Source organism: Rhipicephalus sanguineus, chromosome 9, assembly GCF_013339695.2.
Source record: "Rhipicephalus sanguineus isolate Rsan-2018 chromosome 9, BIME_Rsan_1.4, whole genome shotgun sequence".
In the NCBI taxonomy this organism is placed as follows: Eukaryota; Metazoa; Arthropoda; class Arachnida; order Ixodida; family Ixodidae; genus Rhipicephalus; species Rhipicephalus sanguineus.
Window position 1 is genome coordinate 148,803,451 of NC_051184.2, and position 16,082 is coordinate 148,819,532.

The following is a 16,082-nucleotide window of genomic DNA, read 5'->3' on the forward strand; positions in this document are numbered from 1 at the left end:
ACAAAGAAGTGCCATAGTCCTTGATAATCGATAGGTTGATGGTCCGTGCGCATGGTCAGCACGGGCAGTATACAAGTGTTCGTGTGAGTATCGGGGTCGTTTGGATGATCCACACGATTGTGGGCCGGCATTAAGCATCAATATGCAGCCGTCCAGATGTATGCACTATGGAGATGTCATACTCCTGCAGAAAAAATGCCTAACGTGCAAGTTGTCCAGTTGGATCCTTCGGGTAGGACAGTCAACAGAGTGCATCGTGATTGGGTACGACGTGGAAGCTGCGACCGAAGAAGTACGGTCAAAATGTCCGGCATGCCCAAACAAGGGCAAGGCAATTTAGCTCAGTTATCAAGTATAAATTCATTCGGGTATAGAAAGAAGGCGGATGGCCTAAGCAATGACAGGGTCGTGACCATGTTGACACTGAGCGAGGATGGCGCCGAAACCATGGCCACTCATGTGAGTGCGTACTTCAGTGGGCATGGAAGGGTGCGAGAGAATTGACGAAGGCATAAGCCACTCAATAAAGGCAGAGAATGCAGAGAATGCTTGCTCTTACCACAGGGGAAAGAGGTACCCTTCCTAAGAAGGTGGGTAAGAGGCCGAACGACGTCAGCAAGTTTTTTACAAAAGCGACAGAAGCAAAGCACAAGCCCATAAAACTGTGGACACCTTTCGTAAAACAAGGAAGAAGAACATAGCGCATATTTTCTCTGAATCAGGTTGAATGCCTGCAGCATTTATGAGATGTCCGAGCACAGTAATATCGTGGCGGCCAAAATGGCATGTCAATGAATTCAACTGATCGCCAGCACTGCGGAACACAGAGAGGATAGTCGTGAGGCGCTGCAGGTAGCTTTCAAAGGTCAATAAAAACACAATCACATCATTGAGGGGCACGTTGACCACTTCAAGCCGCACAAAAGAGTCATGTCCATTTTGCGCTCGAATGTAGTTGGCACATTGCGCAATCCAACAGGTATGTCTTTGAACAGGTATAGACCGTCTAGTGTTACAAAGGTGGTTTTTTTGTGGTGCATCTCATCTACGCTATTCTGCCAACAGCCTCAATGGGGGTCCATGGAGCGAAAACAGTTGGATCCATGAAGGCAGTCGAGGGTGTCATCTATGTGAGGCAGTGGATACACATACTCCTGTGTCGTCTCATTAAGGTGACAGTAGTGAATGCAGAAGCGCCACAAGTTGTCTTTTTACTAAGACACCTGGCAATCGCCACGGGCTACTCGATGGCTCAATGAGGTCCTTCATCATCTAGCGACCTCTTTTTGTATGGTGGCCTCTTTCATAGCAAAGATTTAATAACGTCGCCTACGAATGGGGCTCGCGACGTACATGTATGTCAAGCGATGACGTACATGTACGTCATCACTTGTACACTCAAACCTCGACATAACGAACTCGTATATAACAAATTATCGGTTATAACGAAGTATATAAAGAATAGTCTTGTCATAGATACAGTGTTAAAAATAAATGTTTATAACGAATTTTCGGATATAACGAATTTATTTTCATGGCAGATGTGACTTTGTTATAATGAGGTTTGAGTGTATGTTTAAAAAGTGTGCCTTTTTTGATCACTTCTCTTACTTGGCATGGGCTGCCACATTGCAGCAATACGTGGAATTTTTTTCTTGCGCCGATGTGTCTGCGTTTTTTTTATGCTTTACTACAGCGGTGCGCCAGCAAGTTTCGGTTTCGTCCTTCGAGTCATTCCCACTTCTGGTGCCCAAAACACTAATGGCTGTCCGGTTTAGAATCTCTCGAAGGGTGACGACTTCGTTACTCTCTCGTTTATTGCTCCCCAGAGCGCATTACACCTGTTTCCATGCAGGCGCTGACTGACACAAACAATACTGCTGTGCTTGCATTTCCTCTTTACGGAAGTCGCAAATATTGCTTCAGTCTCGTTGACGATAAGACGAAGGATAATTTTATGTTTCTGACTTGTTTTTGCTTTCCAGACACATGCACAACCATAGTTTTCTTCAGTGCGCTCATTCGTGCAGTTCGCTTGCACTGTGGCAATGAGCGCTGGTTTCCCTGCTACAAGTGAGTCTAGCGGCAATTCGGAGGAATCGCCACTACACCTGCCCTATCTGACACTTCTGTCATTTTCAGACACGATAATAATCTAACAGAGGAAATTGTAAGAAGCCTTTCTAATAAAAAAGAACGGTGAGGCATGTGTCAACCAACATTCACTGAGTCTGCTGGATAGCAGGCTCAGTGATTGCAGAAATCTGGTGTCGTACCACAGTGGCTTTGTTGTTGTTATTAGTGGGTTTTTTGTGAACCATCTGGGCAAGCATGCGCACATCTGCGCCATCTAATGTGGTTTTCTTTTCCGCTTTTTTCTGTAATAAATTCAGTTTCAAGTCTGCACTTGTAGTGTCTACTTTTTTTCGTCTGTCCTTGTTTCGTCGGCACTGTGCAGTTATTCCATCCTGTCATACAAACTCGCCCAGGCTTCCGTGCTCCTAAAATATTAAGTTCCATGTGCCATGATTCACCAGTTGTGTTTGCGGTTCAGATCTGACAGCAGGTTAGTGACGTCGCAGGTTGTCGTTACTGTTCGATATATGATACAGTTGTCAGCAAATAAACTAATTTGTGAGGAAATGCTAGTGGGCGAGTTCATACATATTAAGAACAACAGAGGACCCGGAAAAAAGCCCTGAGTAATGCCAAGTTCAACAGGGGCCATGTTAGATGTACTACAGTCGAGCCCGACTATATCGAACCCGTTTATATCAAATTATCCCGTATATTGAACAATTTCTAAACACGGTAAACTTACATTGAGAATATATAGCAAAAGTTACTGTTACATCGAACGAAAATAGCAACGACAACCGATATATCAAACTCCATGTGCCTCAAAAGTGCCCCAGCAAGTTGGCTTTCCCTCGCGGTGGCGGGGAAAACTGCTGGCGCCACCCTAGAAAAAGTGGTTTAGACCCGGTTGTGCACGGGCGAACACCCCCCTGCAAGAAATGATCCTGGCCCGCTCGCAGCGCTTACAGCCAATCAGAGGCCGTCGTGCTTTCTCCGAGGCGTGGAGGCGGTAGAAGTGAGCGCCATTTTTTCTTTCTTTATGCTTGTGTGCCAGCTGCTGCCTGTTTTCCTCGAGTCCTTATTCAGCGTGGTCCGTGCTGGTGGTGTTGCCTGTTGGTGCTCTGTGAACTTTATTGGCGCGCTGTCGTCATGGCTTGTGCAAAGAGGCAGAATTTGCCGTTCGCAAACGGCAAACTCGAAATCATAAATCGGGTCGAGCACGGTGAAAAAAAGTCCAACGTCGCCGCCGCGTACAAAATTCCAAGGAGCACCTTGAGTACTATCCTGAAGAACAAGGCAGACATCAGGAACAAGTCGGACAAAAGGCCAGGTGCCCGTGGCGCCCGACGTGTGCGCACTGCTGTGTACGAAGATGTTGAAGCGGCCGTTTACAAATGGTTTGTGGATGTTCGGTCGCGAAACATCCCGGTGTCCGTCCCTATGATCCAGCAGAAAGCCAAGGACCTTGCTTTCCTGCTTGGCAGGAACGATTTCCAAGGCAGTTCAGGCTGGCTCCAACGGTTCAAAGAACGGCACGACATCGTTGGCAAAGCTGTTACAGGTGAAAGCAGAGCGGCAGACCTGGACAGCGCAGACAAATGGCTCGAGGAAAACTGGCGAGATATCGCAGCAAGATATCGAGCCCAAGATATTTTCAATGCGGATGAAACCGCTCTATTTTGGCAAATGTTGCCAAACAAGACACTTGCGTGTCGTGGCGACAAGACTTGCGGCGGCAAGGCAAACAAAGCTCGTGTGTCCGTGCTATTGGCAGCTAATTTAGACGGATCGAAAAAGCTTCGACCTCTGGTTATCGGGAAAAGCACGGCACCGCGGTGTTTTGGAAATGCGCTGTCGCTTCCAGTTACCTACCGAGCAAACTCAAAAGCGTGGATGACCGGGGAGCTTTTCAGCAGGTGGCTATCGTCGTGGAATGATGATTTGGTAGGCGAAAATCGCAAGGTGTGCCTGCTCGTGGACAATTGTTCGTCGCACCACTGCAGTACGACCTTCAGCAACATCGAGCTGCGTTTTTTGCCCCCAAACACTACGCCTGTACTGCAACCACTGGATCAAGGCGTTATACGCGCACTGAAAGCCGGCTATCGGAAGCGCCTGGTGGAGAGGCTGCTGCAGAACCTTCGTGTCGGCAGGGAGCTTAAGATCGACTTGCTCGGAGCTCTTTCTATGTTGAGTAGATTGTGGGCAGATGTCACGAAGGAGACGATCCAGAACTGCTTTAGGCATGCCGGCTTCCGCATGCCCGCTGATGACACCCAAAATTCCGATGACAGCACTGAAGACACCGCAGGTGTTTCCGCCGAAGTTTGGAGCGAGCTGGCAGAGTTCCCGGGAGCTATCGACGGATCGACATTCGACGAGTTCGTCAGTGCGGACGATGATGTCGCCATCATGGGTGAGCTACAAGATGAGGACAACGTTGCAGACGTCGTGCCGACCACGAGCCAAAGCGACAGCAATAAGGAAATTGACGATGGCCCATTGCCTACATCCTCCGAAGTGATTAGTGCACTTGCGTTGGTCCGGCGCTATAGCGTGAATGTGGGAGGTTGCGGCCTCAGCTGCTCCGACTCGTTGACAATGTGGAGGCGTGCGTGCTGTCGCAGGCAGCGAAGTCGTTGACACAGAAGAAAATCCAGAACTATTTTGTTCCAAAGTAGGGCACGCAAGTAAGCCACCATATTAATAAAGTACTTTTCTTATTGTTATGTGCCTTTGTGTCAAAATCCTATAGCAGGCCTATATCGAATTATGCCATATATCGAACTAATAACGTTTTTTGGCAAGTTCGATATACCCGGGTTCGACTGTACTATCATTAGCAGTGAGGAATTGAAGCCAAGAAAGAAACGCATGAATCCAGTTAACAATTGCAGGGCCTACATTTAGTACACTTAGTCTATGCACTAGACGCATATGGTTAACTTTGCCAAAGGCTATAAAGAAGTCAAGAAATATGCAGCCAGTAGGAAAGCCAGAATCAAGGTAAATGAGCAAACCATGAGTAAACAAAAGCAGTTGAATTTCACAAGAGTATGAGTTGCAAAATCCTTGTTGAAAATCTTCAAGAAAGTTTCAGATGAGTGAAAATAACATGCTCCATTATTTTGTATGGCACTAAAGTTAAGAATATACGTCAGTAGTTAAGCACATTAGGAGTTTTGCTGGATTTCAAGACTGACACAACCTTCACTATTTTCCAATCCTGAGGTAACGAAGCAGACTGAACTGACTGTGCAAGAATATACTCCAGAATAATGAAAGCAATACTCACTAGTGTTTTTCAAAAACTTTTGAGGTGATATCTGCTCCACAAGACGAGCTATAAGTTTAATTATTATTTTTTTTTATGCCAGTGGAGCAAGATATGACAGAAATCATTGGGAGAAAAATTAGTAGGAGTCACATGCGGTAGTTCATCACCGGGCTTTGCAGATGAAGATGACTGAATGAATGTATTGTTTAGAATAGTTGTGCGTTGTTGACAGTATACTGGATCCCTGTTTGATGCGTTTAGGAATACGACTTGTGCGTCATTACATCAGAATACCTTCCAGAAGCCCTTTGGATTACTTTTATTGCGATAGCAATTATATGGACAGTCTCGGCTGAATTTTGCCGTCGCCGTCGCCGCCGTCATGCACCGTATATGTATAAGTATGTATATATATATACATAAAAGCCCCAAAGAAAAATAATTCAGAAAAATGCTTCCGAAGCGCAGAATCGAACCCAGGGACCTCTTGCTCCGCAGCGAGTGGCGCTAGCCACTACGCCACGAAACGCAGATCCTCCACGTAGCTAACGGCGAGCGTTATATACACACCCTTTAGCGCTGGACGGACTCGGAGACGGCAGGCGTTTATAAGCGTTTCTTCATTACCAGCGAGATGGCGCGAGGAGCGCGTCGGCGAGCTCGCTCGCTTCTTCTTATGTTTGCGCAGGGAGAGCCTTGCCCTTCCGCTGTCTGCTCGCGCGGTTTTCTCGTGCTGAGGGGAAGAGGGATGTTTCACGCTTTCACCGTGATGTCCGCACTCATGTTACGGAGCGTACGAAAGTCACTCGAGCTCAAGGGACGCCGCAAAACGAACAAACAGAAGATGAGCGCGAACTATCAAGTGTCACAGCTCGACACTTGAAGCACGCTAGTTTCCTTCGCTGCTTCGGCCGCCTTTGCAACCGGAGCGCTGTTCAAACTGAGAGTATCCATTGGCGAGCCTCACTTCGTATAGCATTAGTTTCTTGCTATCGCATTCATTGCTTCGCCCTTGCGGCGAAACTGTGACTTTTTAACATGCTTGGAAGTGCAGTGTTGAAGAATGAACACTTAGTGGCTTTCAATGCAGCTAAACAAGTGGCGTCTTCATAAGCATTCCATTTATATTGACATTACAAATGCTTTGTAATGTGAAAAAGATGTTTTTTCTAGTTTGAAAGATGATTTAGTGAAGTGTTGTATCCTGGTGCCTTGTTATTTGAATATACTAGTTTGAAAAGAAAAGAGGCCGTGCTTCAAAACAAACAGAGCGAACACTCATATGTCGAGAAGGTCCGTGCTGAATATTGTGCTGCCCTTTCGTGCGAAAAAAAGTAGACATTGACAAAATAGTGTTCATTTATTCCTTATTAAGAGATGGTGCATTATGCATGAGAAGAATGTGCTAGCATCGCAAAGACAAAAGTCGTGAAATTTGAAATTCAAGTCCAAATGCCTACCCTCGATCGGACTGTGGCCGGCAGTGGACTGTTCTGGCCGCATTGCGTTGTCGGACAGGGGCCGACAACGGACTACAAGGGGTTAAGGTCGAAAAGGAATAAAAAATGCCAGCTAGGAGTGATTTGTGTTTCTGCGTCGATGCTGAGGGAATCTACCCCAGACCGGAATAGACGCAAGCCATGCTTAAAGCACCTTCAAACAAAGCTGAGCTGTAGGCCTTCTAAATTTCTATCATGCATTCCTGCCACACAAGACCAGTATCGCAGAACGCACACACCGGTTGTTGGATGACAAGGTGCCCTGGTGATGCGTAAACCCACAACGTTCAACCTTGTGAAGCAACTGGCATCCAACCAGGTGTCAACAAATTTTGACGAGAAGGCGATCATCGTTGCCTGCAATGCATCCCCACTTAGAAGAGGAGCGGTGTTGAGTCACGGAAGGCCGAATGGCACAGATGCACCGAGTGCTTTCTATTCAAGGACCTCGCTCTTTGTGGAGTGGAATTATGTTCAAACTGATACGGAGGCACTCGCTGGGAGGGCAAGGAAGTTCCACGAATATGTATTTGGCTGCCCATTAAAGATGCAGACAGACCACAAGCCGCTCCTTGTTTCACAGATGCTGAGGTGGTAAGTCTTTCTGAACGGATGCCAGCATCCGGCCAGGAAAACAGTTGGGCCACACAAATGGTCTCAACAGACTTCCACCAGCACTAGGGTGACCCAAAAGAGGTCGTCATGGACATGCTTTCAAAGTTTGTGCACACGATGTGGCTCTGCCAAGGACCCCTTTTATGTCCTCAAACGGGGGTGGAGGGGTGGCCAAGGTGCATTCAGCTCTTAATTCCCAGCCTTCGCGCCCAGGCAACATGAGCTGTCTGCCCACAAAGAAGTTAATCACGTGGTGATTCCACAGAAGTTACGTTTCCAGATCCTGGAAGCTCTGCACTCCACAGGTCCTGGCATCGGTGTAGTAATTGAGGAATGGGACTCTCAGTGCCTTCCCTGCCAGGAAACACCACCCAAGATGCCCCTGGCACCAGTTCAGCCATGGGAGACAACCTGGACTCCATGGTAGCGCCTGTACATCGACTTTGCCAGGTCCTTCCAAAAAGAGACCTTCTCAATTGCGGTGGACACTTGTTCCAAATGGCTCGAGGTCATACCAGTGACATCAATGACATCAAGCGCTGTAATAATTAGTACCTCAAAAAGACTGCTTGCAACACATGGCCTGCCAGATACCCCTGCCTCGGACAATGGAACACAAGTGAAATCAGCAGAATTTCAGGGGTTCCTAGATGCCAACCTCATCTGCCACATGAAATCTGTGCTGTTCCATCCATCCACAAATGGGCAGGCTGAAAAGATGAAAAAGACCACCAAAGAGGCAACAGTATTGGCAATTGGGCGAGTTGGTACCGATTCCTGACTGGCTGTGCAATGCACACAAAGAAAGGCACTGTCTCGAATAATCTAAGGGAGCCAGGCACAGGGTCTGGAAAACTTTACAGCAGCACGTAACTGCACACACTGCCATGGAGCGATACTGATGGGCCGCCGACTGTCTACCATGCTGAACCAGCTGCACCCAAACCCTGACAAGTCCTCCTGGTTGACAGAAGCTCTGCCTACACTATGCATGTTACAGCCCGAGGACTCTGTGTTTGCACAGAACCACAGCCAAAGCTCCACCATGGGTCTCTACCTTCAGAGCAATTGATCTCTTATCAAGTTGCTCTCCCGGAAAGCTGTGTGTGCACGTGAACCAGCTTCTTCGTCCAAACAGCACTACCATCAGGTTAGCACAACCTGCCCCTGCTGAAGAACACCCTGAGGTGCGTTGGGCCCTTCACTTGGCGGAGGGAGCAGCAGCAAGACATCAGGTCATAGCAAACCTGAAGAGCAAGCCTCGGACAACATAGTAACACCGCATCCAGCACCAATTGAGCAATGTGTAGAACCACCTGGCCCATGCATTCCACAGCGTTCCAAGAAAACACCCTAAAACCTTCCGAGACATTGTGCTGGTGTTGGCCGACTGTTGAGCCCGAACTAAGGGCAGTGGGGTGTTGTGTAGAGATCCTGGATGCTGAGTGCCATGGGTAAACTGAGCCAGGTTGGTTGACCCTGATTATGGAGAGCCCCACTGTCCACGATCGCATGTAATATTTAATCCTGGCATTCCGTGTTTGGGTTTCGTGATGGCAATAAAATTATACTGCCGATACCATCTCGTGCCGATGTGGCCTTGTGGTTTGTACTATGCAACATATATAACAATCTATCTTGTTTCCTCTCTGTTTCTGTTTCCAGCTTTTCTAAGGTTTGCACTGCTGCTGCAGATTATAATTATCGTGCTGCCACAATCCCTCCTTGGTATCCATAAATTACTGACCAGCACAAGTGAGCACATTCTTGTCGTCTCATGTGCCCAACACATGCCCGATGCTCAGAGCAGAGAGAAAGATGCGCATACACACCACTGCCTGGGTTTGCGAGGCTGCTGTGGTAGCTGCTTGCATGGTGGTCGCTGGCTGGGAGACAACTGCCTGTGCCTGCGGGGGCGAGTTCTGTGGCTGCTGGACGTGACTCGAGCTCAGTGGCTGCATCTCCGCGATGAAACCCTGAGCTTCCATCAAGGCTCTTCAGGCCACCGTCTCCCGTCTACAGCTGGAAAGAGGCAAATCAGTAACCACACAAGTGGCTACACCAATCCACCACAGCAAACTAAACATTTCTCAGAAAGAAAAAAAAAAACTCCTGCTTGTTGTGGACAGTGGTTACTTTTTTGCATTTTGTTCTGGTTTCCATTTTCATCTACTACATCAACATTCACGTGTACAAGATGTCATAGTTGTGAAATAAAAGTGCGGGTGCTTATAAAAATTAGCAACCACTATCCCAAAACTGTTTCACAAGGTCCACGGGCCCAAGGCACGCAGCATCTACATCTGGTAGTCGTTACGACAAACTCACGAGGGTGGGACCCAGCTGCTGTTTGCTGCAACTACAGTACTTAACACCCCCTCGCAGTGCCAACAAATGCGTGAGAAGCCCCTTATTCTATCTAATGAATGGAAAAGCCTTTTGAACACCTATTCGCAAGCTTTGGGCTCAAGTGAATTAATGGTTAAGGCATTCACTTGGTGTTGAAGGACACGGTCAGTCCAGAATGCACTAACACTGCCTGCACCTGAGGTGCAGAAACCATCCCCTATGGGAGACAAGTCGATGATTGGGCAAGCCGGTTTGTCGTCCTTGAACTGAGCAACGTTGCTTGTTGGGCGAGTTGGAACGAGTCAGTCATAACGTAGTTCAGCGCAAAAAACAGGCAACAGACGAGTGAGAGGACAAGGACACAGCGCATTCTTCCAACTAAAGTTTATTGGATTGGGACGCATGTAAATATACACACAGGGAAAGCAAGAAAAGATAAAAGAAAAAACCAGGAAGTAAAAACCGAAAGGTGAAAAGAAGAAAAGTGCCGATAAGTCACACACGTGTGCCAACACCGGCCCCCTTCCCATGACTCGCCAAAAACAAAAGCTCTTTGTCAGAAAGATGCAAGGAAGGCATGCTTACGCATGCGTCCCCAGACCGTTTAATTTTCTCAGCCTCGATGATTTCCCTCACCAACTAAAGGCGAGTTGTCCCGACTGCGTGCAAGGACCGCAGTGTTTTCAAAGAGGGGTCTACACTCACAATCCCGCACGTGGATGCCGAAGTGCCCCGATACTGTCGTTTGGACGCTGTAGTAGTGCTCACGGAGCCTCTCGTTCAGGCAACGTCCCGTCTGACCCACGTACTTTCTACCACACGTCAGAGGGATGGCGTACACAACGCCTTGAACACATGGAACGAACTTTCGCTTATGGTCTGTGGTGCAGCCTCTTTTCCAACTTTAGTTGGAAGAATGCGCTGTGTCCTTGTCCTCTTACTCGTCTGTTGCCTGTTTTTTGCGCTGAACTACGTTATGACCGTCCTTGAACTGGTATGGCAAATCACGGAAATGAAGAAATGGCCGAGCTGGCTGTACAAAAGGTAGGAGCACAAACATACAAGTGGATTTTATTAATATGTCGCGGCGTGCCGACGCAGCGAGGACGATGAGGTCTGCGGAGGCACGAGAGGCGAGCGCGTGGTCCATCGAATAAATCAGTTGGTTTTGGTAACGCATGTAGCAGCATGCTTCTTCCTCTGCCTCTCCGCTACAGTGGTGACCCGTACATTGGAATGACCTTCCACAAGATTCCACCGGACGTTCACACAGAGTCAACCGACCTCTGACACGACTACCACAATGGCGCTGCAGCCCGATCAGTTGAGAGTCCGGTGCCCGTACTCGTGTATTCTTCGTTTGTATCTCGTGTCCGTTGCGCAAAGTTTAACCATGAAACCACAGACAGTCACAGACACGACACGGATGTCCAAACCGCAGAGACAAAACCTTGCGCTGAAACCAAGTGTTTGCACCTCTCATAGATCTACGGGCACGTCATCTTTGGCGTGCGCCTTCCATCGCTTCGGTATCTGCTCGCAGCCACCGTTGCTTTTCCCGTTCCCTATTATTATCTCGTTGTACGTACTCGGGGTCTTCGGCTCGCCGGCGTCGCTTTGCAGCCATTCGTTAGGCTAACCGTTGCCTTCTTCATTTTTAGTGGACCAGTGGTGAGTAGTGGGATTTACCCAATTTCTGTGGCACATACCCGTTTATGATGAAAGTTTTTTGGTTCGCCGGACAAGGAACAATTTGCTGAACAGCTTCGCTGTTAAAAAAGGAAGACACGAGCCGTATAAAGCTTGAAGGGACACTAAACAGAAACGCGGTTTAGATAGATAAATTGTGCTCTCAGAACTCTAATGTCATTAATTTTGCCATCATAAGTTTATTAATAGAGGAGAAAATCAAGTTCAAAATTTCATTTTTAATTTTCGCACTGAATATCTCTGTCACTAATCCCGTTAATCGGGTTGGCAATCGCCGGGCGGATTCTAAGGGCTGGCGTCACGGCCCTCCGAAAACGCACCACGAAAGCGCGGACAATTTAGGGTTGGTCCTTTGGTGCGCCAGCGAACGCCGGTTGTGGTCCAAAGACCGAGTCAGAGCCGAGAGTCGACAACACAAACGAAAACGAAATATATTCTCAGTTAAGGCAATACAAATAACACAAACACGTGCACACTCGGCTGGTACCAGTTACAACTTCACAAAATAATTCAGATGGTGTTTACACAACGGGAGCTAAACAAACAGATCACACGCTACAAATGCAATCGCATGCATTACAACTATTCAATGACCGTTAAAGTCCTGAATATACAATGGCGTATCCAGTCCGCAATACTTGGACGGTAATTGAATGCTTCTCTTCAAGGAAACACTCACGCCAGCTCCAGCGTTGATCGTCGTAGCTCAACCGTCGTCGTGACTTGTCACGGCTCACACGGTGTCGTCATCGGATTCTTCCAAATCGACGATCGACTGACCGCACACCATCATAAACACGTCTTCTTTGGCTAACGGAGCCACACGTAGCATAACTTCACCATCAGGGCCGACTGACTCGCTCACTCCTTCCCTGACTTCTCGACTCCCTCACTGACTTCACTGCCGTCGATTGCACGCTTTTATCCCTTCTCCCCCGGGTTCTAGAAGCGTCGGGATGTTTCTTCTGCGTGCAGTACAGCTAAGCCTTGGGAAAGGGCGAGAGCTTTCTCATAGGTTCGAATCGCGGCGGCATCGCTCGCGGATGTGTCCCCCCTTCCTTCTAGAAACATCCAGGATTTGCCGGGCGTTTGATCGCGTCGTCTGCGCCTGGCTCGATTGGGTGAGGAGGATGCGGCGCGCCGGCGTCTTTTGATGCTTGTTTTTTCGTCTTTTCGCGCTTCTTGGCGAGCGGTTCGCGCCGTTCTGTCTCGTAGCAGTTTGAAAGCGGCCTCGCGCGCGCTTTATAACCCGCTAATTTGTGACAATCTCCCTGTGTGATGTCACGGATTTCAAAGTGTATTTATCGTATTCTGGCGCCATTGACTCTACAAAATTACCCCAAAATTCGTATGTTAAGTCTATGGCCCCTCAGAGGACAATGTACTTCATTTTTACCAATTAGGAACTACGTAGTCCCTAGTAGGCGCCGTCAAAACATGTGACGTCACGGCGAATGGTGCGAAAACTTCAAGGTGACGTCACCACCCACATTTTGTTTCTGCATGTTTTCTCGCTTACTAGGCATCTTCTCACAGCAAGCGAGGTGTCCTTGGTATCGTGAAAGAGTACTTTACTAATATGAGAAAAATCGTTTCGCTCGTCCCTATAAGAGACAGCAAAGCTGGTTGATCTTAGGAGCCCGACGTGGCCTTCTTGGCTGATGCTAGGTCTTTCCTTGGCATAGGCAGAGTAGAGTCGAACCACAGCCTGTCACAGACGTTGCAAGCACCGGACAAGCTCGGCGACGGCTGCTCCTCAGCACATGCGCGGCTGGGCGAAGTTAAACCCAGGCGGTGCGCAGCAGTGGCTTGGTAAACAACGGCACAGATAAGCAATGGCTCGGAGGGTTTTCTGCGGACACCTGACGTCTTGCCTTGAGCTTTAAGAGCTTCACTCTTGAAAAACCAGGGCACTTGCATAAACAGAGAGCATAACTGAGGATCTCTATCACTGCATTGCCCCAGAATGAGCTTGACCTGGCCCGGCAAGCCTCTTAAAGTGCTTCTGGCCAAACCAGAATGCCTTCAAGCTGAGCTCAGGCCACGGCCAAGACAAACAAGCACAAATTTATCGGCATGAGCAACATCATGCTTAGGAATGGGGTTATGTTGCGTGATCTTAAACAACAGTATACACTGTCCTTTTCTTTATGCATCTGCTTAGCTGTTTGCTGTAGTTGCAGAAAAAGGAGTGACTTGATAAGCTTAAAGGTAAAGATTGTTTTCATAACAGTCATACAGACTGCCATTAGTCAGTTTCCATGCCCCACCCAGGTTTTTCAAAAATTTCCTCACAATTCCAGGTTTTCCATGTTGGTAGACACCCTGAGTTAGACATCTTTGTCTTCATAAATACTGGTAAACTACCATTTATGACATGAGAATGCCTGTGAAATGTGCTCCACCCCATTCTTAGTCATCTAGTTACTTCAGTCTCAGGGTTCTGATCTGTGATCACTACATGTCCTAAGTAGACGTATTCCTTTACCACTTTCTATGCGTGCCTCGCAATCTATCGTGAAGCACTGTTCTCTTCCGAGAGTGTTGAACATTACTTCAGTTTTCTGCATATCAGTTTTCAGGCCTACTGTTCTGCTTTCCTTGAAAAATTCAGTAATCATGATTTGCGATTTGTCCCTTGGGTTACTCGGCAAGCCAATGTCAAAGATGACATCATCCCCTTTCGCAAATATGCGGTTGAGCGGTCTACAAACCTTTGCGTGACAGTATGTTCTACACTGCATCTCGATGGCCAGCCTGCAGCTAAATGAAAAGCATTTGTTTAGTGTACAAGCACTTGAGACTTTTCGGACATGTCGCCAACCAAATAGGCCTAGCAACCTTGAAACTGAAGGTCCATGCCCCATCATCCGGTAACGTCTCTGAGCTGCATTCCTTTGTCGAACTTGTAAGCTACTATTCCAAGCTCATAGCCCCCTTCGTTGATGTCGTAGAGCCTCTTCGCCAGCTTCATCATCGTGGAACTTTTTTTTTCCCTGCGACAACGCCGCTGAGTGCTTCCGTGAAGTGAAGCTATTATTGTTATCAACAAGCAGTGCCGTGTGATCAACCCCTCACCACTTCAGTAGCAACTGCCGATGCTTAAGAGTACGGGATGGGAGCCATGCTCCAACAGAGGTACAAAGACGAACTCTGAATCACTGCTTTTGTATCTCAATCTTTGTGGCAAGCAAAGCATGAGTACTCCTTCTGGGAAAAGGAGGTGCTCCTATGGACATGTTAATTTTGCACATTTTTGTTTGGGAGATCAAGCTTCGAATGACCATCAAGCTCTGGTTACTCTTCTATTGTTCTGAGGCCCCGGCCAGCACTTTATGTGAATTACAAGATGGCCAGTGAGTCTTGTATCTGCTCCACCTGCTTGCCACCACCAGCACTTTTGATGTGCACCACGGAGGTGATAACAAGGTAATGGATGCATTATCATGATTACTTGTGTGCCACTGCAAGAACAAAGGAAATAAGGGGCCTGGAACACTTTCCGAACATGGTCAGCAAATGCTGCCCATCGGTAGTCCCGAGAACATGTGAGCCAAGCAGTATGGTGCCACGCGTGCAGCAGGCAGCCTTATGCATTTACAATACATTTTCAAAGCCACCTGAAAATCGCTCACTCTTCTCTTGACAAACAATGCCATAATCCGAAATGGCCGCGTGGTAAACACAAAGTCCACGGCCACTGGCTGATTTGAGCACTGTGAGCTGCATAGTTACCACTGCTGCCACGAGATGCCGCGACATGCACACGTTACACTCTATACTGCTAGAATTACACACAGTATAGAATTACACCAGCACACTTGCAGTCACATTAACAGTTAAGGTGCACATTCAAAGAAAAAAAAAAGTGCTCAAGGTCGTGACGCATGCTGACGAATGGACGTAGCTTTGTGCCGACTTGTCAACCCCCCCCCCCCCCCCCCCCCACACACACACACAGCTTTCAGCGTGCTTGCTGGTACAAGAGGAGAGAGCAAGCGCCTAAAGCATGCGACAAATCGTACTTGATGTATTCTGAAAATTCTTTCATCATTCGATTCTTGGTGCAATAAACTGCTTTAATGAAGCCATTCAATGGTTACATGGATTCCACATGCGTCATTTAAGTTGTCAAGAAGCCGACTCCAAGAGGTTGTGAAGTATGTCTCGTTACGGCAAGTGATGTCACAACTATGTGGCCCCATCCTTCGGGCCTTTCTCCCCACACAGAATGAGCTTGCAGTGACGGGCATTCTTCTATTATGGGACGAGTGCCTGGTTCACCCCTGACGTCAACACTCTTGGACCACCAGGTTATTGCATCTACAAAACGGAGAATTCAAAAACGGCAATGGTGGTCACAGCTCCGCAAACAGGTGGAGCAGGCAGTCTACTCTCGAGTCAATAAGGGTGGATATTGTAGGTCATTTCTGGTGTCCCTTGCAGCGCTACAACGAGGCTACTCTGGAGTGTCTATCAAGGCAAGTCAGCAAGAGCCGTGCCACAGGACCCCGTCGGTCCCTTCACAAGGGCTAAGGAGAGCCGCAAGTCTG

The 16,082-nt window shown here is 47.9% G+C and overlaps 1 protein-coding gene across 4 annotated transcripts in view; it reads right to left on the reverse strand.

Annotated features, from left to right (window-relative positions):
- LOC119404002 (DNA-binding protein RFX2) overlaps positions 1 to 16,082 on the reverse strand; it is a 478,787-nt gene that overhangs the window by 449,935 nt on the left and 12,770 nt on the right. For all 4 annotated transcript variants that reach the window (XM_037670630.2, XM_037670633.2, XM_037670631.2 and 1 more), the window contains exon 2: positions 9,303 to 9,492. In XM_037670630.2, coding sequence (XP_037526558.1) covers positions 9,303 to 9,458 — 156 coding nt within the window. In that variant the 5' untranslated portion in view covers positions 9,459 to 9,492. The remainder of the gene's footprint in view (positions 1 to 9,302; positions 9,493 to 16,082) is intronic.